Below are 24,844 nucleotides of genomic sequence, written 5' to 3'. Positions count from 1 at the left end.
AAACATTCTTATATGATCACAGTAAGCCCACCCAGCTGGGTGTCCTACAGGACATCTTCAAGTTGTACTGCTACCTGAAGGGTTTCCCTGCTGTAAGGAGTCTTTGAGGGCTGGAATTTCGGGGTCGTTTATGGCATGCCGGTAGACCTAGACTGAGAAGCAAGATAAGGGTTCATCTTGCTGGAACCTGGAGAGTGGCATGCCTTCAGCAGCAAAGACTAATCATTTAATTATACAATATTCATGATGCCAGGCAATGTGCTTAGCCTTCAGGATACAGAAAGACAAGAAAGCGCTCTGGTGAGAAGACAAGACACCCTAGAGACGGTGTACCAGCATCATTCACTCTGTATTGGAGAAGCCCTGAGGGCTGCCAGTGTCAAGGAAGGTATGAGTCCCAGATGTGGCCTCCTCAGGGAAGAATGTGTCCCAGACGGAGCCACAGAAGTGAGAGGTGACACAGAGCCATCCAGGGCTCCAGACATAACCTTAACTTGTCGTATCAGTTTGGATGTAGGAAAAGTTTCAATGCCCACCAGCGAAAGGACAGAACAAAGGGATGAGTCAGAAAGAAGAGGGCAAGGAAATCAGCGCTGAGAGGAGAGATGAAAGGGACTGCATGGAGCCTAATGGCCTAAGTGGTCCAATCTCAGTGTTTTACCATCTGATTCCCCAAGGCTGGAAATTGTCCCTGTTCTCTTGTAGAGCCTTTCATCCTGAGACACCTGTGCCTCTCTGCCAGCCGGCAGGTTCATCTACTGCTTAGGAAGGAAGGATCCAGTGTTGTGTGGCCTGTTTGTCCTAGGCTCAAAGAAACTCTGGCTGGAGAAATATCTGCACCTTCTTCCCTAATTTCCATTCTACCTCTAAAGGCTGAACACAAGGCTAAAAGTCAGAGAAGGAGGGGGCCCTGGTAGCTAATGCAACCCCCTTGTTTTGCACATGGAGAAACTGGAGTCCAGAAAGGCCATGACCTAGCTTCAAGGCCTACCAGCTACTAGTCCTCTTCTAGCTCCTTTCTCATCCCTATATTTTCGACCTTTGTCTCTCCCTCAATCTCTCTCTCTCTCTCTTTCTCTGATAACCAAAGAAATATCTGAGGCCAGGCATAATGACTCCTGCATGTAATCCCAGCAGTTTGGGAGGCTGAGGCAGGAGGATCACTTGAGCCCAAGGTTTTGAGTCCAGCCTGGGCAACTACAAAAAAGTTTTCAACTGGCCAGGCCTGGTGACACTGAGTAGTCCCAGCTACTCAGAAGACTGAGGCAGGAAAATCGCTTGAGCCCAGGAGTTTCAGGCTGCAGCAAGCTATGATCACATCACTGCACACTAGCCTGGATGACAGAGGGAGACCCTTTTCAAAGCAAACAAACAAACAAAAATGTTCATTGCAAAAAGAATTTTAAATACAACGTGAAAACGTTCACATAAACACATTCCAGAGATAACAGCTATGAACAGTTTGGTGTATATGCACCCAGATTTCCACATTTTATTTTTTTGTTGGCTGTAAATATACCAAAACACACACCCAGAGGTTTTTTTAGAGAAATCCAAAGCATTCTAAGCATTCTTTCCTGACATTGGCTTTTTTGCTACTTAATGTTGTTATGGACATCATCCCATTGTTGACAGCTTACCATTTTAATAAATGTATGGTTTTTCATTATGTAAATGCTACATGGTTTATTTCACAGTCCCCTATTGTTAAAATTTTAAATTATTTCCTATTTATGGAAAGCATTACTGCAATTTTTTATACTTTCATCTTTGCTCTCTTTCAAGAATACTTATGTAGGCTAAATTCCTGAATGTCAAATAGTTAGACCAAAAGTCATGCTTATTTTAGTTTTATTAGATAATGCCAGTTTTCCACCCAAAATTTACATCTCTGCCCAGAATGTATGACAATGTCTGTTTTCCCACACACTTGCCAAATTGAGCATAAGCACTTTTTAAAATATCTTCCACAAAAATATACCTAAAATATTTTAACATTTTGCTTTTTTTTTTTTTTTTCCTCAGACAGGGTCTTGCTCTGCCACCCAGGCTGGAGTGCAGTGGTGCAATCTTGGCTCACTGCCACCTACACCTCCCGGGTTCAAGCAATTCTCCGGCTTCAGCCTCTCAAGTATCTGGGATTACAGGCGTGCACCACCATGCCCAGCTAATTTTTGCATTTTAAGTAGAGATGGGGTTTCGCCACGTTGACCAGGCTGGTCTCCAACTCCTGATCTCAAGTGATCTGCCCACCTCGGCTTCTCAAAGTGCTGGAATTACAGGTGCAAGCCACCGTCCCCAGTCTTATTTTGCTGCTTTTTATTTTGCATTATTTATTTTGTTTGTTTTTTTTTTTTTTTTTTTTTTTTTTGAGACGGAGTCTCGCTCTGTCACCCAGGCTGGAGTGCTGTGGCCAGATCTCAGCTCACTGCAAGCTCCGCCTCCCGGGTTCACGCCATTCTCCTGCCTCAGCCTCCCGGGTAGCTGGGACTACAGGCGCCGCCACCTCGCCCGGCTAGTTTTTTATAGTTTTTAGTAGAGACGGGGTTTCACCGTGTTAGCCAGGATGGTCTCGATCTCCTGACCTCGTGATCCGCCCGTCTCGGCCTCCCAAAGTGCTGGGATTACAGGCTTGAGCCACCGCGCCCGGCCGCTGCATTATTTATTTTGTAAAGAAATTTCAGGCCAGGCTTGGTGGCTCACTCCCATAATCCCAGCACTTTGAAAGGCCGAAGTGGGCAGATCACTTGAGCCCAGTAGTTCAAGACCAGCCTGGGGCAACATGGTGAAACTCCATCTCTACCAAAAAAAAATACAAAAATTAGCTGGGTGCCATGGTGCGCACCTATAGTTCAGCAACTCTGGAAGCTGAGGTGGGAGGATCAGTTGAGCCCAGGAAGTGGAGGCTACAGTGAGCTGAGATCATGCCACTGCACTCCAATCTGGGCAATAGAGTGAGAGACTCTGTCTCAAAAAAAAAAAAAAAAAAGTTACATTTCTCATTAATTCATTAGGTATCAATTATACGTACTCTTGTTATTTGTTTATTCATATGATTTAGTTTTCTATTGAGTTTTCTCTTATTTATTTGAAAGACAGCTTTGTGTACTAGAAATATCATTCCTTGGCCAGGCTGACGCTTGTAATCCCAGTACTTTGGGAGGCCAAGGCGGGTGGATCACCTGAGGTGAGGAGTTTGAGACCAGCCTGGTCAACATGGCGAAACCCTGTCTCTACTGCAAATACAAAAAAAATAGCTGGGCATGGTGGCAGGCGCCTGTAATCCCAGCAAGCTGAGGCCAGAGAATCACTTGAACCCAGGAGGTGGAAGTTGTAGTGAGCCAAGATCACGCCATTGCACTCCAGCCTGGACAACAAGAGCAAAACTCCATCTCAAAAAAAAAGAAAAGAAAAGAAATATCATTCCTTTTATTGTCATTTGAATTACACATAATTCTCTCAATTCTTCTTTTGTTTTTGAAGTTTGCAGCCTTATAAAAATGTCTAGACAAATTCATCAATACACTTATTTACAAATCCTGGACTTTTAGCTGTGGTCTTTCCTATTTCATACTTGTAAAAATATGTACCTATATCCTCTTTTAATACTTTAACAATTTTTCTATATTTAAAATATTGGATCTGCCTAAGTTTATTTTAATGTAAGAAATAAAGTGGAGATCCAGCCTTATTTCTTTCTTAAATAGCTATCCTGTTGCCCCAACACCACTTACAGTCTGTTTTTTCCAAAAAGCATTGAAATGGCATATCAAATTCTCATGGATATTTGGTTCTCTTTCTAAACTACGTAATTTCATTGATCTTTCTTCTGCCTTCTTCTGTACTTCCTGCCCCAGGATTTTTTTAAATTACTATGATTCTATGACAGGTTTTAATATTTATAGAGCTGAGTTTACCCATTTTCTTCATACCCACTCTTACCATTCCTCTTTATTTCCATTGATCTGGATATTTTTCTCATAGTTATTCTTCCAAATTCCATATTCTTCCATAAATTTGGTTTTGGATCATTTAACTCTCCACACAACAACAACAACTACAACAACAAATACCTGTTGGGATTTTAATTAGACTGTTTGGAATGTTCAGATTAATTTGGGGAAAACTGAAGTTATCTTGGATAGAGACTCCCGTACAAAAGCAATCTATGTATCTCCATTTATAGATGTCTTCTTTTATGACACTTTATAAAGTTTTATAGCTTCTTCACAGTAAGTCCCACCAATGCTCAGTTTCTAAAAGTGTTCTGCAGGGAAAGTGCTATTTCCAATGAGGTCAAAGCATGGAACAAATTCAGTCTGGCATCAAAGATGGAACCTTAGTGCTGCAGAAACTATTTCATCCCATCCGCTTTCAACTCTGGGCTTAAGTCAAAAGGTAGCTCCCCTACTGGAAGTTGGAATGGGTCGATCAGTTAGTCAGTGCTAATCAACGGGCACTGACTGCATACCGAGGCCTGTGCTACAAGGGCAAGACACAGACCTCATTTTTAAGGAGCTTTTACAGTTCTCAAAGAGTTAAGAGGCACACCCCCTAACAATGGCACTTTAGATTAACCCATGTACTATGGACTTTGATGGTAAATAAAAAAGAAGAAGTCTGGAGCAGTCAGAAAGGGCTTGGGGAGGAGATGGAAACTGAGCTGGGTGTTGGCACATGAATGTCATTTAGGTACGTAAAGAAGAGAAAGGAATCAAATACAGGCAACAGCCATTTATTCAGCATCTATTATGAACCCGATACTGAGTCAGGCACATGAAAAGGAGGTTATGTGCTCAACAAGTATTTTTACACTTTTACTATAAGACAAGCTCTATGTTGGGTGACAGAGAAACCAAGACAAGAAAGATTGACCCTGGCCTTAAGGAGCTTGTGAACAAGGAAGACAAACCCTTAAATAAGTTCAACTGTTATGATAGAAATCTGTAGAGAGAAGAGCAGAGACTCTTAAGCTGGGGGCTGTGTACTTCCTGGACATCTGTGGATGAGATCAGCAGGGCTGTGAGCCCCTGAAATTATATGGCACTGAATTATCTGCTTAACCAGTATTGTTAAGTTAAAGGTGGCACAAAATCCCTGGCTTCTAGATACTTGCATCTTAATAGCCAGATAAAATATATGTGAAGATGTCATTACTTCTAGGAGTCGTCATTAGTAGAAGCAAAATAATATTAGTTTAATAAAAAGTTTAAAAATGTAAAAAAAACTTACAAAAAAGCCTAAGTACCTAGTTCCGGCCTTCCCCACCCCAGAAGTAGTCTAAGAGTTTAGAAATAATATTGTGTATTATGGAAACTAATTTGAGGCCAGGAAGATTAGCGTTTCAATCATAACTCTACCACTTAATATCTGTGTCATCCTGGGTGAGTTCCATACACTCACGGCTTCCATTTCCACATTTGTAAATTGGGAGTTACAGAACCCAAGGCATTACATGAGGCACCCCCGTGTTATTGTGAAGAGGAAAATATTAATAGGTCAGGTGTGTAAGTCATCTGGATCTTAGCGGGTCTTCTTGGGCTGTTCATTCCTTCCCTCTGCTTTCACACTTCAGAGGAAAGTGGTTATGAGAAGAAAGAATGTGAACCAGTCCTGGAAAAGATGGAGAGAAAAGGGCATCTCAGGCCAGTGTGGACAGTGTGAATAAAAGGAAAGGGGCCAGAAAAGTCAATGCTGTTGCAGAGAATCAGTCCATTGCAGCCACATTGAACAGGTCTTGTATTCTAATCTAAGCAGTTTGAACTTTATCCTATAAACTAGAGGAGCCACTGGAGGATTGGGGCCAAGAGAGTCAACCCCATAGTGAGGTGGCTCTCAGCCCAGCCTTTGCTCACCCATGAATCCCAAGATACACACAAAAACAGTTCTTAAAAGTAAAATTATAATGTGAGCTAAGGCAATACTTCTCACCTCAGGATCTTGTTAAAAAGTAGATTTTGAACTGGACATGAGGACACCTGCTTGTAGTTCCAACTACTCAGGAGGCTGAAGCAGGAGGATTGCTTGAACCCAGCGATCAAGGCCAGTCTGGCCTGGGCAACATAGCAAGACCCCAGCTCTTAAAAAAAAAAAAAAAAAAGATTCTGATGCACTGGATCGGAGATTCTGCATGTCTAACCAGCACTCAGATGCTGCTTATCCACGAGCCTCATTTTGCATAGCCAGAGGCTAATGTATTTTGGTTTTATTATTTTTATCACTATTATTCATGCAACACCTGTTGGCTGAGTGCCTTTCACGTGTCAGGCACTGTGCTAGGTAGGCCTCGGGCAGAGAAAGAAGAGTCAGACATGAACTCTCTTTTCTATTCATTCACAGTCAAATCAGAGGAGATGAGATATAGACCTAAGCAATTGTAATCCAAGGTCGAAAGAGATAAATGCCACATTTTAGTTTCAGAAAAAGTGCTTTGACAATTCAGTGTTCCCAGTTAAGGGAGAAATTCCCTAGTGTTTAAGGAAATGAATAAATGCTCCTTTTCCTTATTATTAAACAAGTAAAAACCCACGCTTCAAAATTGGATTTTAATTACAGTCCACCACATACTACGCATGTGACCCTGTTAACCTCTTAAGCCTTAATTTCCTCATCTGTAAAATGAAATACATAGTAGCAGGGCTGTTGGAGAATTAACAATAGAGAATGTTTGTAAATGTAGTACCTTAATAACTGGTTTGGGAATGGAGTCGTTGTAAAGGTGACTCTGGTGATTTTTATTGTTTTCAGCATTTGTTTTAAAACTTAACATGGCTCTATTGGCCCAAAGATATTGTATTAATTGGACAGGTTTATGATCTCATTCCAGGGTTAAGTGGCAAATAAAACTGGAAAAACCTTGAAGGGAATTTCCAAATCCAAGGAAACCTTTTACAAAGCTGGTGCTGAAAGAAGCAGCAACTATTGTAAATTTTTCCAGTTTTTACTGGACCAAATTGTTTCAGCTGAGGAAATGTGGTTTGGCTGACGGTGTAGCCAAGTGCCCCTAATAAGAGCCGTGCTGCAGAGGAGTTCCACTCCATTTACAAGAGGATCAAAACAGTTTCTCCACCCACTGACTCCCCTGAGGTCACTGGCTTGTTTGACACTGACTGTGAAATAAATCAAATCAAATTTATAATCCCAGAGTTCCAGCACGTCAGGGCCCGCAGGAATGTTAGAAACTACCCAGCCCATGGCTGGCATTTTGTGGACCAGATAAGTGATGCTTTAGGTCCCCACACCATGCCACAGTCTCTGAGCCTGCTCATTGCCTCATTTCTTCAGCCAATATTGAGTGAAGGCCAATGGATTTAAGAATATGTAAAGACAGCGCTTTGGGAAGCCGAGGCGGGTGGATCACGTGAGGTCAGGAGTTCAAGACCAGCCTGGTCAACATGATGAAAGCCTGTCTCTACCAAAAAATACAAAGAGTAGCCGGGTGTGGTGGCACGCACCTATAGTCCCAAGTACTCAGGAAGCTGAGGCAGGAGAATCACTTGAATCTGGGAGGTGGAAGTTACAGTGAGCCAAGATCGCACCACTCTGCTCCAGCCTTGGCAACAGAGTAAGACCTTGTCTCAAAGAAAAAAGAATATGTAAAGACTAAAAAGATTCCTCCACTTATGCCCTACAATAAGACGATAGGGACAGGGGACCACAGGCACACCAGGAACTAACGAGGGGGTTACTGGGCTTAATAACAAAAGATTTCACTTAAAAACTCTCTCAGGGACCTCAGACTGGTGCTGCCATCTGTCTGAGTGGTGCTGCCATCCGTCTGATTTCATTTCAAACCTCTCAAATCATCTGATTTCATTTTCATTTCAAATCTCTCAAGTCATCTGATTTCATTTTAAACCTCTCATTCTCTCACCTGTGAGGGACCTCACACTGGTGCTGCCCTCTACCCATTTCTTCATCTGTAAAGTAGGGATAAGCCCACACTGCTCAGGGAGCTATTGTCAGGATTAAATGAAATAGGATCTAAGAAAGTTGGCGGCACATAACAAGGACCCAATACGCACAGCATCTTTTGGCTTGTTTTTCAGCTTTTTATTTTTCTTTTTTTTCTTTCTTTTTTTTTTTTCTTTTGAGACAAGGTCTCACTCTGTTGCCCAGGCTGCAATGTAGTGGTGCAATCATAGCTCACTTTAGCCTCAACCTCCCGAGCTCAAGCGATCCTCCCACCTCAGCCTCCCCAGTAGCTGGTCCACAGGTGTGGGGGCCACGCCATCTGGCTAATTTTTTTTTTTTTTTTTCCTTTTTGGCTTGTTTGGTTTTTAGCTTTTATTTCTTGTTTTTCTTCTTTTTTTTTTTTTTTTTTTTTGAGACAACGTCTATGTTGCCTGGGTTGTTCTCAAACTCCTGGACTCGTGCAATCCTCCTGCTTCAGCCTTCCAAAGTCCTGGGATTACAGCCATGAGTCATTGCACCTGGCCTGTCTTTTAGCTTTCAGATAACATTCATTGGATTTTCCCCAGTTACAGAAGGAATTTGTGTTCATGGAGAACATTTTGGAAAATACCGAAAAGCACAGAGAAGGAAAATTCACCCATAATTCCCCTGCACTCAAAGATAAGCACAGTTGACATTCCAGTGCACACCCTCCCAGACCTTTCTATACATGAGCATTGAGACTTGACAGTGAATAAACAACAACAACAACAAATACATATATATATATATACACACACATAAGTATGTATATTTTGTTTTCCTGTGAGCTGCATTGTAGTGATTGTGGTGATTAAGAGCCTCTGTTACAGCTACCTGGATTTAAATTCTAACTGTTACCTACTAGCTCTGTGGCCTTCGGCAACTTATCTATCAAATTTGAGTTTCTGTTCCCCCATGTGTAAGAATTGTGGCCCCCAGGCCGGTGATGCAGGTTGGACACAGTCATCAAGAATTGTTTGCAAATGACAGTATGAATGGTTCCTTCTAGAACACAGTCATGAGGGGCTGTCCTGGGAACAGCGGCTGTTGAAGGAGTAACTGGCCCAACAGCAGTTAAGTGCTTAGCCCATTGCCTGGCACAGAGTTAGAGCTTGTTAAATGGCAGCCACTATTCTACAGACATGCCCTGAGGTTTTGAGGAGTGGAGGTTCACAGAGGGTTGAGACCTCCAGTGTTCATTGTTTACTGTTCACATTTGTTGAATGGCACCTTAAGGATGACCTGCTGGGGCCATGTCCAGCCAAAAAATGTTTTTCCCTGTGTATATCCTGCTCAATGTGAGTCTTTGATCCTTGCATTTCTCAGTCCCTCTAAATCGCCCTTGGGCACTCAAAGCCCAAGTGACGTGGGTGGGCTCACGGTAACATTGTTCCTCAATTTATCCTTCCTCCCCTCACCACCCCACCCCGGAAAAAAAAAGAATAAAATAATGGAAATGCCTCCCACATGTGCTTTCCCAGGGCTGTACCTACACAGCAGGTGAAATTCACTATGGATTTGGGTGGTGTGCAAGATTGAAATGACATCTAGAGACAGCACAAGACAGTGTGAGTCACATATTCAGTCAGGCCATTACTGAACAAATATCTGTTCAGCACTTACTACGGGTGCCAGGGGCTGGGCTCTCCAGAGACAAAGTGGTTCCCTGTTCACTTCTCTTTTAATCCTTTAGGTTCCTCAGAGAGGAATGCCTCTTGGTTTAGGGACAAAATGTCTTCAGCACCTCTCAACCACTGCTAATCTCCCTTTTTGAGAAAAAGGGAGCAGGCCTCATTCACACCACAGTCTGGAGCTATCCAGGAGGTACAAACATTGTTTTGTTTTCATCTTATTTTCTCCACCATGATGTTTTATTTATAGCAAATGATGCAAGTTTTAAAATAGTGATAGAAAGCTCAAAAGAGTTGAGATACCAAAGGCTATTTGATGCAAAGGAAAGCGCTAAATAAATGGTAGTCCAGGTGGCAGAATGATGAATTCTATAGCAAGCTTTAGACCTGGGATGAGTGAGTCTCAACCCTTTGAGGGTTACTGATCCCTTTAAGACCATGAAGACAGCTATAGAATCTCACCAAGAAAAATACAGGAATGTTGCCCACAATTTTAGCAGGTTCAGGAGCCATGTGGAGCCCATGACTCAGCTGGTATTAGAAAGAGCAGTAGGGTAAGTCTCAATGCCTAGACAGCACAAAGACCTCATCCTCTTCACCACCTTCCTCATCTCGGTAGCAGTGGTACTGATGGTAACAGCAGCACTGGCAGTTGTAATAGTAGCAGCACTCAAAGCAGTCATCATAGCTATACTTATTAAGTGCTTTCAATGTGCCAGGTACTTACCAAGCCTGAGCTTACCTCATCCGTACAGAAAAGAATTATTACCGTCCCCATTTTCCAGGAAACCAAGCCTCACCGAACGTAAGGATCTTCTCCAAGTTTACCCAGCTGAGAATGCCAGGGCTAGGGTTTGAACCCAGATCTACCTACCTGTGATGTCTGAGCAGGTCCTTAACCACTAAACCCCACTGCCTCAATAAATATTTAATGAAGCAAATGAATGGCAACTTGAACAGGTCTTGGTGGCCACTCTGCCATTCACCAGGTGAGTGACCTTGAGTGAGTCACTCCCCTCACCCTCTCTTACCCTCCATTAAGGAAGGAGGCTTCCCAGGCCTGGCAAGCCATGATTCCAAGAGGCAGGGCAAGAAGCGTCGGGAACATTCCATGAGCAAGAGAAGCGGAGGCAGGCTCAGGGCCAGGCTCGGGAACATGCACAGGGGGTTAATGGCATTGTTAAAGAGCCCAGCGCAGCCCTGACTTCCAGCACAGAGTGTCCGGGCCTTCCAGGAACCCACACTTCCTGTTGTATTTACTCCCCTCTCCCAGCAGCTTCACCCACCACACTCTTCTCCAATGACAGGTCTGTTTGGCTGCCCAGGGGAAAAGATCCCTGTCACACATCCTCTTACATGCCTAACAGGCTCAGCATCTTGTCACTTAACGACAGCTTATTGGTTTCCACGAGGGCAGGCCAGTGCAGCAAACGGGACCCCCCTAATCCCAGCAGCTACTGTGCTGGCGGAGGAAGAAGGAGGAAGGAGGGGGCCGAAAATTTTGTGGAATCCGTGGCAGCCTGGCGGTCCAGTCCCTGACCCACACTGCCCCGCTGTGGTGAGAGTCTAGGGAAGCAGGCATGCCCCAGCAGGGATGGCAAGGCTTTGGTCTCTGACTTCATGAGGACTCTGAATTTTTTTTGTTTTTGTTTTTGTTTTGAGACAGCCCAGGCTGTAGAGCAATGGAGCAATCTCAGCTCGCTGCAACTTCCACCTCCTGGGTTCAGGAGCATTTTGGCTAATTTTTATATTTTTAATAAAGACAGGGTTTCACCATGTTGGCCAGGCTGGTCTCAAACTCCTGACCTTAGGTAATTTGCCCACCTTGGCCTCCCAAAGTGCCGGATTACAGGTGTGAGCCACCATACCTGGCCAGAACTCTGAATTTTAAGACTGAAAAAGACCCAGCTCACGCCACTCAATTAAAGAAGGAAAACAGGCACAAAATTGGAAAGCAGTTTACCCAAAATAATACATGAAGTTAGTAAAATAGGTCCCAAATATGTTTCCTAAAATTAGATTTCCAGCCCAATCAGGGATTTACAGGGACAATAATTATTATTTAGTTAATTACTGTTCATGCAGTTGACTGCGTGGCAGACATCTGGGATCCAGAGTGCTCGTAAGGACTCTACATGTTTTTGCCTTGCTTAATCCTCACAACAATCAGAGAGGTTAGTACTATTATTAGCCCAGCTTACTGATGAGGAACTAAGGCTTAGGAACAGTATGAAATTGGCCCAAGGTCACATGGCCAGAACCAGGATTCTATCCCAGGGAGTCCCATTCCAATAAAAAAGGGGACTCCCTGTCAGAAGTCACTGAGAACTTGTTCAGGGTGCCCTCCTTTGCAGGAGGACAAAATAAAATGAAATGCAGATGGAATAAGAGAGCAACATCAGTGTTCACCTACCAAACAAGTGAGGAGTAAAAAGGCTGAAAGAGCCCAAAGCTGGGGAGTTGTAGGGAAAATGTCAGACTCAGGAACAGTTGATAGGTGGGTAAATTAGTACAACCAGTTCAGAAGGCAATTTGGCTGTCAGTGCTTAAAAGTGAAAATGACCCAGTGATTCCTCACGTGGAATTTATTGCACAGAAACACTCAAATGTGCATGCAAAAAGTGAATGCATGTGGCTTTTCATCACTGCAGTCCATAATAGCCAAAAATTGGAAATCACCTATAGAGAAGGCATTAAATAAAACTACCATCTATCTGGACAGTAGGATGTAATGCAGCCCTTGTGGGGCAGGGAGAGAAGTGAAATAGCACCACGTACTTTGACAGGGAAATATCTTTTACATATTCTAAGCAAAGAGAGCAATTTGGGGAAAGGAATGTGCAGTATGACCCTGTTTCTTAAAACCTGGAAGGATTCAAAATAAAACTGTTAACTCTGATCCCTTCTGCTTAAGTGGAGTATTTTTACTCTAGACTTAACAGACTTTTTGTGATATGTATTTTTTAAATTCAGCATGGATTACTTTTGAAATAAAAAATATATACAAATCTGGAAGGGAAAAGAAAAGAAATGAAGATATAGCTCCTTCCCAGAAGGAATTTACAATCTGGGTGACGAACCAGGATTCAGCCAGCCCTCGGATGGCTTAACATGAAAAAGCAAATAATAAAATAACAAAATACGATCTGCTTGTATGAATTCTATGGGGTGCAGAATAAAGAAGTCCATCTGAGTTGGGTGGGGCTAAGCAGAGCTGAGTTCCTGGAGAAGAATGGGCCAGGATATAAAGTATATTTAGAAAATGGTCACTACTTATTATTTTCAAGATGCCAGACTCTGTGTCAAGTATTTTACATGGATATTTTCATGTATTCACAGTAATTCTATGATACAGATATTGTCACCATTTTACAGATGGGAAAATTGAGGCTGAGATGGCTAATTAACTCTTCTAAAGCTGAACAGCCAATAACTCAAGAGGGGTTTCAATATGGGTCTGTGTCATCCCAAGTTCTGGGTTCCAGCCACTTGACCACACTACCTAATCATAATGAGCCAAGGGCAAAGAATGGCCCTTGGCTGCTTCTTCTCAGAGGAATAAACAGTGTAACAAGCCCAGACCCAAATTTGGCAGTAAATGCCCATGAGAAAAGTTGGCATCACCCCCTCACCTTTGGCTGAACACTTCTCAAGGCCATGGTCCTTGGAGGGTACTTTGTAAGAAAATGAAGGCAAAAATCTAGCCCATCATTGTCCCTGACAAGGTACTTCCAGTGTGATGGACGTGAAGAACAACCAAAAAACATATGCCACACGGACATGGGGGAAAGTGAAATGTATGCCCCCTTCTTAATGCTACATTTGCTCTGTTGAATGGCCTATTAGCTGCCATGGTGCAACACCACACCCCAAACTCATCTCTGTATTCCCACAGCTTGTCCTCATGCCTAGCACTTAGCAGGAGCTTAGTGTTTGTGGGACGGATGAATGAATGAACACATGAATGAACATATAAGAATTTAAATAACTATGACTACCATATGCTGGTCTCTTGATCCAAAACAATGGGACCAACAACAGTACCTTCCTCACTGGTACCTTCCAATTATAATTATTAAATAAGCTAGTGGTGTGAAGAGTTAGTGCAGGACCTGCAGAGCACACACACAAGATAAATGGTGGCTATGATGAATCTTAGCTATTAGCATTATTGATATTCGTGCAACCTTTAAAAGAGCCAGTTTCTCAGGTTGCGTCCTCATTAATCCATTTATTGCCTATTTCACAACCACCTTCAACAGGGTTGGCACCAAACGAAGTTACAAGTTTGTCCTCAACAAACATGCTTTCCTGCTCTAGATCCTGTCCATGGTTTTACCATGTTGGCCAGGATGGTCTCGAACTCCTGGTCTCAAGCTATCCTCCTGCCTTGGCCTCCCAAAGTGCTGGGATTATAGATGTGAACCACCATGTCTGGCCCTCTCCAAAATTTATTCCCCAGTGTCCCATTTTGTCAAGGCCAGTTTCCTATGTTCTTCAGACTCAGTGACAGAAATAAGCCCATCCCTGTGGACAGAGACAACTCCCCGCATCAGGGAATAACTAGGTGTTCATATACCATAGTTGCATTTCAGCTGGGGCCTTCTGTACAGAGTCTTAATCCAAAAAAGTAGCTCCAATGGTGAAACCCCAAACTAATGGTGTGAATCTTGTCACAAAACAGGCCACAAGATAGTGCCCTCCCTTGTCTCACCTAGACCAAACCTAGAAAGTATCCCACTGCCACATTTCCCCCCGACCTGAAAAGAGGTCAGTACTTACACTTGGCGCTTACATCCAGGTATGGATAACCCTCTTTCTAAGTTGAATTCCTGACTGACTTAGTCCTGCACCAGGAGCCCAGTCATTGACCCCCAGGAGCCACCACTGAGTTACTGCACAGAGAATTAGGAGTCAGGCTCCTATATTTCTTCTTCTTGATTATTTCAGGTTTGAAACAGGCCAAATCTCAAATAATCAAGAAAGTGAAATGCTACAGAGAGGAAATGCAAGAGCAATCCAAAATCAAAGATGGGAATCCATGTGGCATCTGTGCCAACCACCTCAGGGATTTTCAGCTACTCTCTGGGTCTCGGTGTCTCCACTTGCAAACTGGTTGGACTTGGCAGTTGCTAAGATCCCTCCCATTCAGATACGCTCTAAGAGTGTTGACTCTTCTTTTAACAAATAAATTCAGTGATGATCCCACAGACCAGGCCCTTGGGAAGCTCAGTCTGAGAAGTAGAATACAAAATATGCCACAAGCCAGGTGGCAGGGACAGAGACAGGGTTAGAAGGTACAAAATGTTCTAGAAAGTATTCCATTTTCTTAAGATATTTAAATTTGTATATACAAGAGGAAAAATCTGAAAGTATAGACACCAAAATATGGTATTTTGGCACTGCAGAGTTATATGTGCTTTTAAAATAGTTTTTCTTTTTGCATTTTTATATTTTCTTATCTTTACACAGATTACTAATTGCATCTTCTTTTTAAAAAAAAAAAAAACATTTTTATTCAAATAGAATTTAGTTTAAATCCCAGATATATTACAAGCATGCTGTGTGACCTGGGGCAAGTCATTTAACCTCTCCAAGTTTCAGCTGACTTATATTTAAAATGGAAATTGTTTTGAATATTGCCATAAAATGTTTTGGGATCTTAAATTCAGAGGGGTAAGTTAATCATGTTTCTTATTCGTAACATCTCATTATCATGAGTCTATGCCAGGCCTGTCTCATTATATTGATTTATTTCCTTTTATCCATTCCCATTTCCCTCTGCTTCCACCCCTAGGCATTCTGTCTTTAATATGTTTTTGTTAATTTGAATGTGTTTTTGCAAAATGCATGTGGTTGTTTGGTGAACTACTTAAATGGTATTATGTCATAAACTTCATTCTATTTCCTACTTTTTTCACAAAGAACCATGTATTTCAGATCTTTCCATGTGGTCATGTGGACATGTCACCCCGGGCCTCCAAATGCTGCATAATATCTAAGAATGCATCTACCCCATTCTACTTTTCCCAGGAAGGGACATCCAGGTTGTCTCCCACCTCCCGTCACGACAAACAATATTGCCATGAGCCCCCTCATATATGAACCTTATGGACTTGTGTGAAAATTCACTGAGATCTGTGACCTGGAGCAAAATGGCTGGGTCACAAGGTGTCTGTACAGTTAATTAGACCAAGTGCTACCAGAGTCATCTCCAGGATGTGTATACGGCCTGTGCTCCCACCAGCGATGCACAAAGCTCCTCGTGTCCCCACACCCCACACCCGTGTGAACTTGGAAGTATCCAGCTTCCTAATTTTTGCCAGCCTATCAGATATGTCCCTTTGTGGTTTTCATTTTCATTGCTGTTTTTTTAGAGAAAGGGTCTTACTCTGACAGCCAGGCTGGAGCGCAGTGCCACGATCATAGTTCACTGCAGCCTTGAACTCTTGGGCTCAAGGGATCCTCCTGCCTCAACCTCCCAAGTAGCTAGGACTACAGGCACGCACCAACACGCCTGGTTAATGCTTAATTTTTTTGTGGAGACGGGATCCCCCTGTGCTGCCCAGGCAGAGCTCAAATCCTTGGGCTCAAGTGATCCTCCTGCCTTGGTCTCCCAAAGTGCTGGGATTACAGGCATGAGTCACTGCACTCGGCCTCTTTGTGGTTTTTATTTTATTTGACTGCCTAATATTTTGATTATCTTTTCATATGTTCATTAGCCCTTGAGTTTCCTATTTTGTAAATTTCCTGCTAATTTCCATTGCCCACGTTTCTACTGGGAACACTTTCTCTTGCTGATTTGTAAGACTTCCTTGCATATTCTAAATATCAATGGCTTGACTGCTTTGGACATTGTAAATATCTTCTCAGATTCTTGCCTCATGATTCGTCCTTTTGAAGTATTGTTTTTCTTCACCCCTAGATCAAAAAAATAGTCTTTTATGTTGTCCTCTTTTACCTTTAAAACTTTACCTTTCACATTTAGGTCTTTAATACACCTTCTACTTTCCACGGAAATAAGTCAGCATCTACCTCATGACGTTTTGTGAAGGATAAACTAATATCGGGAAAGCACCTAGCACAGTGCCTGACCCAAAAGAGATGTGCAATTGTGGGCGATTATTGTTACCACTTTGATAGACGGTGCCAAGTGCTATCAGAAGAAATTATAGGAGCCTAGATGCTGTTCAACTAGATCAAGAAAGGTTTCATGGACAAAGGCGAAGTCATTGAGGCTGGCCCTAAAAATGAATGTAGGATTCATTCATTTTGAAATGGAAAGGGAAGTATTCCGGGCCAAGGAACTGGCTCGGGGAAAGGCCTGGCGGCAGAAACGCTGTGGGTTGACAATGTTGAGGAGCATATTGGGGCGAGAGCTTGACTACTCACAAATTGCTGTCTTTCTGCCCGTGCCCACCCCCTCCCCACTGCAGGCTCCTTGTTCTCCACCCTGAAGCCCCCCGACGCCGTGTTCAAGGTGGTGTTCTGGCTGGGCTACTTCAACAGCTGCCTCAACCCCATCATCTACCCATGCTCCAGCAAGGAGTTCAAGCGCGCTTTCGTGCGCATCCTCGGGTGCCAGTGCCGCAGCCGCCGCCGCCGCCGCCGCCGCCGTCGCCTGGGCGGCTGCGCCTACACCTACCGGCCGTGGACGCGCGGCGGCTCGCTGGAGCGCTCGCAGTCGCGCAAGGACTCGCTGGACGACAGCGGCAGCTGCCTGAGCGGCAGCCAGAGGACCCTGCCCTCGGCCTCGCCGAGCCCGGGCTACCTGGGCCGCGGCGCGCCGCCGCCAGTAGAGCTGTGCGCCTTCCCCGAGTGGAAGGCGCCCGGCGCCCTCCTGAGCCTGCCCGCGCCTGAGGCCCCCGGCCGCCGCGGCCGCCACGACTCCGGCCAGCTCTTCACCTTCAAGCTCCTGGCCGAGCCCGAGAGCCCTGGGACCGACGGCGGCGCCAGCAACGGAGGCTGCGAGGCCGCGGCCGACGTGGCCAACGGGCAGCCGGGCTTCAAAAGCAACATGCCCTTGGCGCCCGGGCAGTTTTAGGGACCCCATGCGCAGCTTCCTTTCCCTGGGGAGGAAAACATAGTGGGGGGGAGGGGAGGGAGGGGGGAGGGGAGCGTCCACGCCGGGTAGATGCGCGCCCCAAGGGGAACGGGGTGGGTGGGCCGGGGAGAGGGGCAGCTGCTTTTCTGGCAGGGGCATGGGTGCCAGGTACCACGCGGAGAGCCGGGCCGAGCATGCTGAGAGCCTGGGGGACCCGACGCCGCCGGGATTTACCTCTCTCTCTCCCTCTGTGTATATATAAACGAGTCCCTCTCTACTTGTATTTAACCGTGGGTGCAAGTGAGTGTGTCTGTGCGGTGTGCGTGTGTTCCGCATGTGTGTGCGCGTGGTGCCGCCCTGTGGGGGCGGAGCGAGTGTGTGCCCAGGAGGCAGCCGAGGGCGTTGTGTGTGTCGTGACTTCGTACCTCTCAAGCCCCTCCTTGTACTTCACTGAAGGATGGCACTTTGGTGGGGCTGGAAACAAAGTCGACATTAAAGGTCATTTCTCCTGTGCGGCTTTGAGTGGTTTGTGGACAAGCGGCAGGCCGAGCCTTGCGTTTCCTCTTCTGCTTCGGATTTGACCCCGTCCTAGATCTTAGGCTCTTTCTTCGCTTTCCTTTCCCCTGCCCTTCAATCTCCACCCCAGAAGAGCCGCTCTCACCACATCCCGAGGACAATTAGTGCTGGCTCCCCTAGGTCCCATTTATGCCTTTGCGGTTACTGACCTAAGGGGCTGCACCAATCTGGCCCTGTGGCTGAACGTGACGCCCTGGACTTGCCTAATAAATTCTGCTTACCCGCTTTTGACCCTTAGCAGAATCTGAATCCTCCTGCGGCTCCTTCCTGCTGTGACCAACACTGAGCAATGTCTGGCTTGGTCCTAATCCCTAGAACCCCAACCCTAGCTGGGGTTCCCGGGCCAGTCTCCTAAATGGGCCTATTTCCTGAGAGGATAAAGCCCAGGCAGAGAGAGGGGCTGGTTCCCTTCCCCTTCCCTTTGCATCTCCAGGCCAACACTCCACTGATTGTTTGCCTGTGCCCACAGAACTTGAAAAGACATCCAAACTGCAGACCTTTCTGGATAAGGTACGGATCCTTGGGGCCCAGCAGCACACTGGAGCACAAGAACCCTCCCAAGCTTTGCTGACTTGTGACCCTGCCTGGGAAAAAGCACTGAGGAAGGTCACACAGAAAGGTGGAGCATTCTTTGGAGTCAATAACTTGGGTTTTAGTCTCAGTCCTACTACTGATTTATTGTATGAAGAGCAGAGTTACATCCCCTCTCTGGATCTTGGTTCCCCGTCTGTGTAATGGTGGAGTTGATTCTAAGGTCTTTGCTGCCTCTGAAAGCCCCGAGTTTGAAAAGAGAATAAAGGACAGTGAGTAAAATATGAAACATTTTTCTTCAGAGATTCAGAAAAGCCTAGGAGGAACGCTCTTCCCACATTCCATCCCTTTTTCTCTTTCTACTTTGCTTTTCTAAGTTGAGCTTCATAATTTTGCAAATGGCAAGGACCTCTTCCAATAATATTAGCACATCGACCATTCATTCTGTAGGTGATTGAGAGAGAAAATACTTAAAGGGGAAAGAGCCAGTGATTGATGTAGTTGAAAAGTGTAGGGGTGTCGGGTATGTCTGGATCCAGGGGCACAAACAAGATTGTCAAGTTACTCACGGTCTCTTTCTCCTTCCTGTAGCTTCCATCTTTTAGTTCTGCTTATCTTTGTATATTGCCCTAGTTTCCTTATTGAAAATGCCTTCCTCACGACATTCTTACAACTTGATACCCCCAAAAGGAGAAACAAGATTGTCCAGCAGTTCTGTCAAAAAATGAAAAAGAGAAAGAAAATCAGCTGGGTGCAGTGGCTCACACCTGTAATCCCAGCACTTTGGGAGGCCGAGACAGGTGGATCACCTGAGGTCAGGAGTTCAAGACCAGCCTGGCCAACATGGTGAAACTCCGATTCTACTAAAAATACAAAAAATTAGCTGGGCGTGATGGTGGGCACCTGTAATCCCAGCTATTCGGGAGGCTGAGGCAGGAGAATCGCTTGAACTCAGGAGGCGGAGGTTGCAGTGGGCCAAAATCGCACCATTGCACTCCAACCTGGGTGACAAGAGCAAGACTCCATCAGGGAAAAAAAAAAAAATCCTAGGAAGCCAGAGATTCTGTATCACAAAACCCCTTAAGATTTTGATGAAGGCTATAGACTCTCTTTCCATAAAAACGCACATACCAAAAAGTTACATTTTCATTCAATTTTAGATGCCATACCCCTGTGTAAGATCTCACTATCCTCGGTTTATATGCTCTGAACTGTATTTTAGTAATTATCTAGGCCAACTCCCCCAATTTTACACATGGGGAGACTGAGGTAAATAACTTTACTGGGTCACACCAAAGCTGTAGAACCCAGGTCTTCTGCCTCTTTGTCCAGTACCTTTTACATTCCCCTGTGCTACCATCCTGTAGTTAAGTACATCCTCCAACAGAGAGCAGTCCTTTTCTTCCCCAAATAGAGAAAAGAGGGCCCTAGGAAAAGAAAAACCCCAACTCCATTCCCAGAGAAGAAGGAATCATTTGGGGCAGTTCTGAAAACATTGTGTTAGGAACACACATCTTCTAACAAATCTTACACAGATATCTGATATAAGATCAGCTCATAGTGGAGTGGAGTGGAGAGAAGAAGACAGAGCCTCCTCAGCCTCCTCCTCTTCCTGAGACCCTTGCTCTGGCCTGCCCCATTCACCCTGGGGTTCCACAGAATGATGTTTAAAAAGCACTGGTCTAGTGCAAGTAAATGGGATTTGGAGTCAATAGGGCCTGGGTTCAAATCTTGGCTCTGCATGACCTTGCGCAGTTCATCTTGCCTCTTCTGATCTAGCAAATGGACATAATCATCACAGCCCACCAGGACACACAAAGGATTCAACGAGATCATTGTAGTATAAACACCGAAATGCAAATCACTGGGCAGATGCAAGTTATAATTTGGACCTTGGATATCTGAAGCCACAAGGCACTAAAGGCATTTCCTGAGCTGCTCAGTTCTGATGATTTCATTCATTACTGGTGTTTGGAGGTCACCCAGGCAGCATAGAGAGGCAGTAGCAGCCTCCTGTTTCTTTCCAGAAGGAAGACTGGCCAAGCAGTGGCTTACATATCCCAGAGGGTACTAGGGTCCAGATCTGCCCCTAGCCAGAGTCTACATTTTGTTGGCCTTTCCAAGTCCTTGTATCCAGGAGGACCCAGAGTTCATCAAGAGTCCCTCAGACAGACAGGTCCTCTCTGTTCTGATCTCCCAACAGGCAGCAAAGCAGCCCTACTTTTTCCTCTCCAGCCACCCAGACTGCTGGGCCATTGTCACCACTGAAGCATGCACAGGAATAAATCTGCCAACCGCAGTCAAGAGGCCAGTGGCTTGGCAAATGAAATACTAGTTAATTTTCCAGACTTGGACTCAAATTCCACCTCTGCCAGTTAGTAGCTGTGTGATATTGGGCAGCTTACATCATGGGTCTAAACCTCCATTTCCTTAACTATAAAATAGAGATAATAATACTAACTACTTCACAGGGACATCGGGAGGATCAAATGAGATCATGAGGCTAAAACAGTTGACACCATGCCAGGCACTCAGTGAGCATCCCATGAACAGTAGCTATTAACGGAGGTAGTCATTCTTCAATTATTTACTTGGATATATGAAATTTGGAAAATCTCAATATAGAGACAAAAGAATTCAGGTTTTTTGGGTCAGATTCCAGGTTTTAGGACTTAGGGTCCACCCTGAAGAAGAAAGATGTAAGTTTATCACAGAGTAAAAGAATTTTGTTGGTCCGGCGCGGTGGCTCACACCTGTAATCCCAGCACTTCAAGAGGCTGAGGTGGGTGGATCATTTGAGGCCAGCAGTGTGAGAATTAGCCTGGCCAACATGTGAAACCCTGTCTCTACTAAAAACATAAAAATTAGTCAGGTGTAGTGCACGCACCTGCAATCCTAGCTACTCAGGAGGCTAAGGCAGGAGAATCGCTTGAACCTGGGAATCAGAGATTGCAGTGAGCCGAGATAACTCCCAGAGCAAGTTATCTCACTGTCTCAAAAAAAAAAAAAAATTGTCCTACAGCATGAAGACACGTTACTCAAAAAGGTAACCAGTCCAAACTAAAATTAAAAATAACTTTAAACGTTTAATAAAAGTTATAGAACATTCCAGGTGACAAAACCAAAATGGGTAAGGGAAGTATACATGTGTTAGGATTAGCACATCCTGTGACAGAAGAGGTGGAGGAGGGGACCAGGACAGTGGCCCCAAGCATGCACCTGAATTCAAGGCCCAGCTCTCCTACCCAAGTCAAGCACTTACCCTCTTGAGGCCAACCACTTTGCTTGTAAATTGGGAATGCGATTAGCACCTACTTCACAAGGTTGGGATGAACAATAAATGAGACAAAATATGAAAGAGCTTGGCACAGAGTAGGCACTATTTTTATTAACTATGGGGGACCTTGTATATCCTCCGTTCCAGCAGTTCTCAGCTTTTCCTGGATCAGCATTTCCTTTAAGAATCTAATAAAAGCTAAAGAAAAATGAACACAGCAGGCTCAAACTTCACCTATTATTCCTGCCCTGCTAAATCTCCCAAAGGACACATGGAACCCAGGTTATAAACTTCTTAACAAATATGCTTCCTCAATATACAGAAGAAGCCAAAGAGAACATAGAAGAGTGAGGAATCTGGCCCTGTGTTAGACATGTGAACACAATATGGAGGGAGACCAAGACCCAGGGTCAGGGAACTCAGCCTGGGTGAGAGGCAGCAGGTCAGCAAGCAATCCCATTCAAGTGCATCACAGATAGAGGGTGGTCCACTACTGTTCTCACTTGGTGAGACCCCAGTGTCAGGCTCCATCTCCCATTGGAGGGATGACGGTGATGGTAAAGTGCTCCAGGTTCTTGCAAGGAGGTTGCCCCCCAAGGTTGGTTGGATTTGGAAGAATTTGCATCCTTCCACAGTTTTGGCAGCTTATACCTGGACCTGCCTTTTGAAAGTTAAGAGCCAAGAATTTGACACTTTTTTCTTTAGTTTCCCCTTGACAGCCGTTCCCTTGGGCAATGAGTGGCTAACATCCAGCTGATTTGGCTGGAGTCAGAGGTTTAGTGTCCAAGCTAATTCACTGAAGTGTGGGCGTTGGGGTGAGGAGGGGGCACACAGGCATGACCTGCCCTTATTCCCTCTCTGATCTTCTTTCCTACCATCCCTGTTTGCTACTCTTCAAATGATAGCGGCAGGGGGAGCCTCACGACTCCCAGCTCAGGGACTTTGCACTTGTTGTCCCCTCTGCCTGGAGCCCCTTCTTTCCATGTGGCCTCTTCCATGACCTCCTTCCCCTCTTTGCTCAAATGTCACCTTCTCAGTGATCATCCGATTTCTCCTACCGTCCAATTTAAAAGTGACTTCCCTATTGCCAATACTGTCCAGCAATCCCTATTGCCCTTTCCCGCTTTATTTTTCTCCATAGTACTTATCACTGCCTGACATATATTTTTCAAACTTATTTACATGTGTACTGTCTGTTTCCCCACACAAACACTGAAAGTGTATATTCCATGAGGATGGGGATATTTGTTTTGCTGTTGTTTCTCCGCACTTCATGTAGTACCTGACACATTTTAGGTGCTCACTAAATATTCTCGAATGAAGAAATGTGTATTACCCTGCCATGACTGTGAAAATGCTACAGTAGCAGAACAGAGTGCTGTGGGAAGCACATGGCATTGGGTCCTACCACTAAATTGATGGAGCAGTTCTGGTCAGGGAGGGCTTCCTGTAAGAAGTGGCATCTGACAAATGTCATCTGGGACTCACTGCCCGGCAACCCTGGTGTTTCCATAGTCAGTGCTCTCCCTTGTGCCCCTAAGTGGGGATGGAGTCTGAAGGCCTGCCGTCTGATTCTGGCTCAGCCCCTACCTAACTCCCTGGCCCTCTCTGAGGCTCTGTCTCTTATCTGTACTAAGCCAGAGACAAGAGCTAGCTAGGCTCTGCAGATCTGTCACTTCAGCTTTTGTTCTCCCCTCCTCATTGCACAATCCTCAGATAAGCTATTTTTGGAAACAACTTCATTAGGATTAGTAACACAAACAGCTTTGGCCCTTGCTGATGGCTTTATTCAGAGAAACAGCATCTTCACAAGAGATTTACAAAACTGCTTGGGAGCAGAGGAAAACGCTAAAACCTAGTGAATGCTCTCAAATATTGTGTCAGCCACTACTGTCAGAGGCATGCTATGATATCACCAAACACCATCTGAAACCCAGCCAACCACTGACACCTGTGCAGTACTTCATTCGCTCATTTGTTTTTTCATTCATTCATTCTGCAAACTATTCTTAAACACCTACACAAAGCTTGGAGCCAAGGACTTGAGCAAAACCTGTCTTTGCTCTCATGAAAATTTCATTGTGAAAGAGGAGATTGTACAGTCATTCAAAATGGCCAGGTGTAGTGGCTCACAACTGTAATCTCAGCACTTTGGGAGGCCAAGGCAAGAGGATTGCTTGAGGCCAGTACTTCCAGACCAGCCTGGGCAACACAGCAAGACCCTATCTCTACCAAAAAAAATTAATTTAGAAAAACCTTACATACAAGGTAGAAAGATATTTGTGTAACACATGAGTTAAGTATTAGAACCATAGAATCAGCTAGAACTGGATGACAATCCTGATTTTCCCATATATTAGTTGTGTCTCCTTGGGCATGTCACCTATCCTCTGAGAGGGTCAGTTTTCTTATTCTGTAAAATGAGAATAATACCTATCTTAAAAGGTTGTCATGAAGATCAGTTACACTTGGGATGTAGCATGTTTAGTGAAATACCTGGCACATGGTATTTGTTCAGTAAGTGGAAGTTATTAAGAGCCATTGTAGGCATACCAATAAGGGGCTTTGGGAATCCAAGGGTTCATGTCCACTTGCACAGAATAAGAAAGGCTTCATGGAGCTTTTGAGATGGGTCTAAAAGATGTGGCCGGCTGGGCGTGGTGACTCTCGCCTGTAATCCCAGCACTGTGGAGGCTGTGGAGGGCGGATCACCCAAGGTCAGGAGTTCAAGACCAGACTGGCCAACATGGTGAAATGCTATCTCTACTAAAAATACAAAAATTAGCTAGGCATGGTGGTGCATGCCTGTAAACTCAGCTACTCTGGAGGCTGAGGTAGGAGAGTCTCTTG

General features: G+C 44.7%; 1 protein-coding gene across 1 annotated transcript in view; it reads left to right on the top strand.

Moving 5' to 3' along the window:
• The window catches only part of ADRA1B (adrenoceptor alpha 1B), a 56,737-nt gene extending 38,616 nt beyond the window's left edge, over positions 1-18,121 (top strand). The window contains exon 2 of the mRNA XM_023218774.2: positions 17,003-18,121. Within this exon, the coding sequence (XP_023074542.1) occupies positions 17,003-17,610 (608 nt within the window). The 3' untranslated portion in view covers positions 17,611-18,121. The remainder of the gene's footprint in view (positions 1-17,002) is intronic.
• Positions 18,122-24,844: the final 6,723 nt, after the last annotated feature.

The sequence above is a fragment of the Piliocolobus tephrosceles genome, chromosome 4 (genome assembly GCF_002776525.5).
Source record: "Piliocolobus tephrosceles isolate RC106 chromosome 4, ASM277652v3, whole genome shotgun sequence".
NCBI classification, from domain to species: Eukaryota; Metazoa; Chordata; class Mammalia; order Primates; family Cercopithecidae; genus Piliocolobus; species Piliocolobus tephrosceles.
This window is presented reverse-complemented; position numbering and strand designations above follow the sequence as displayed.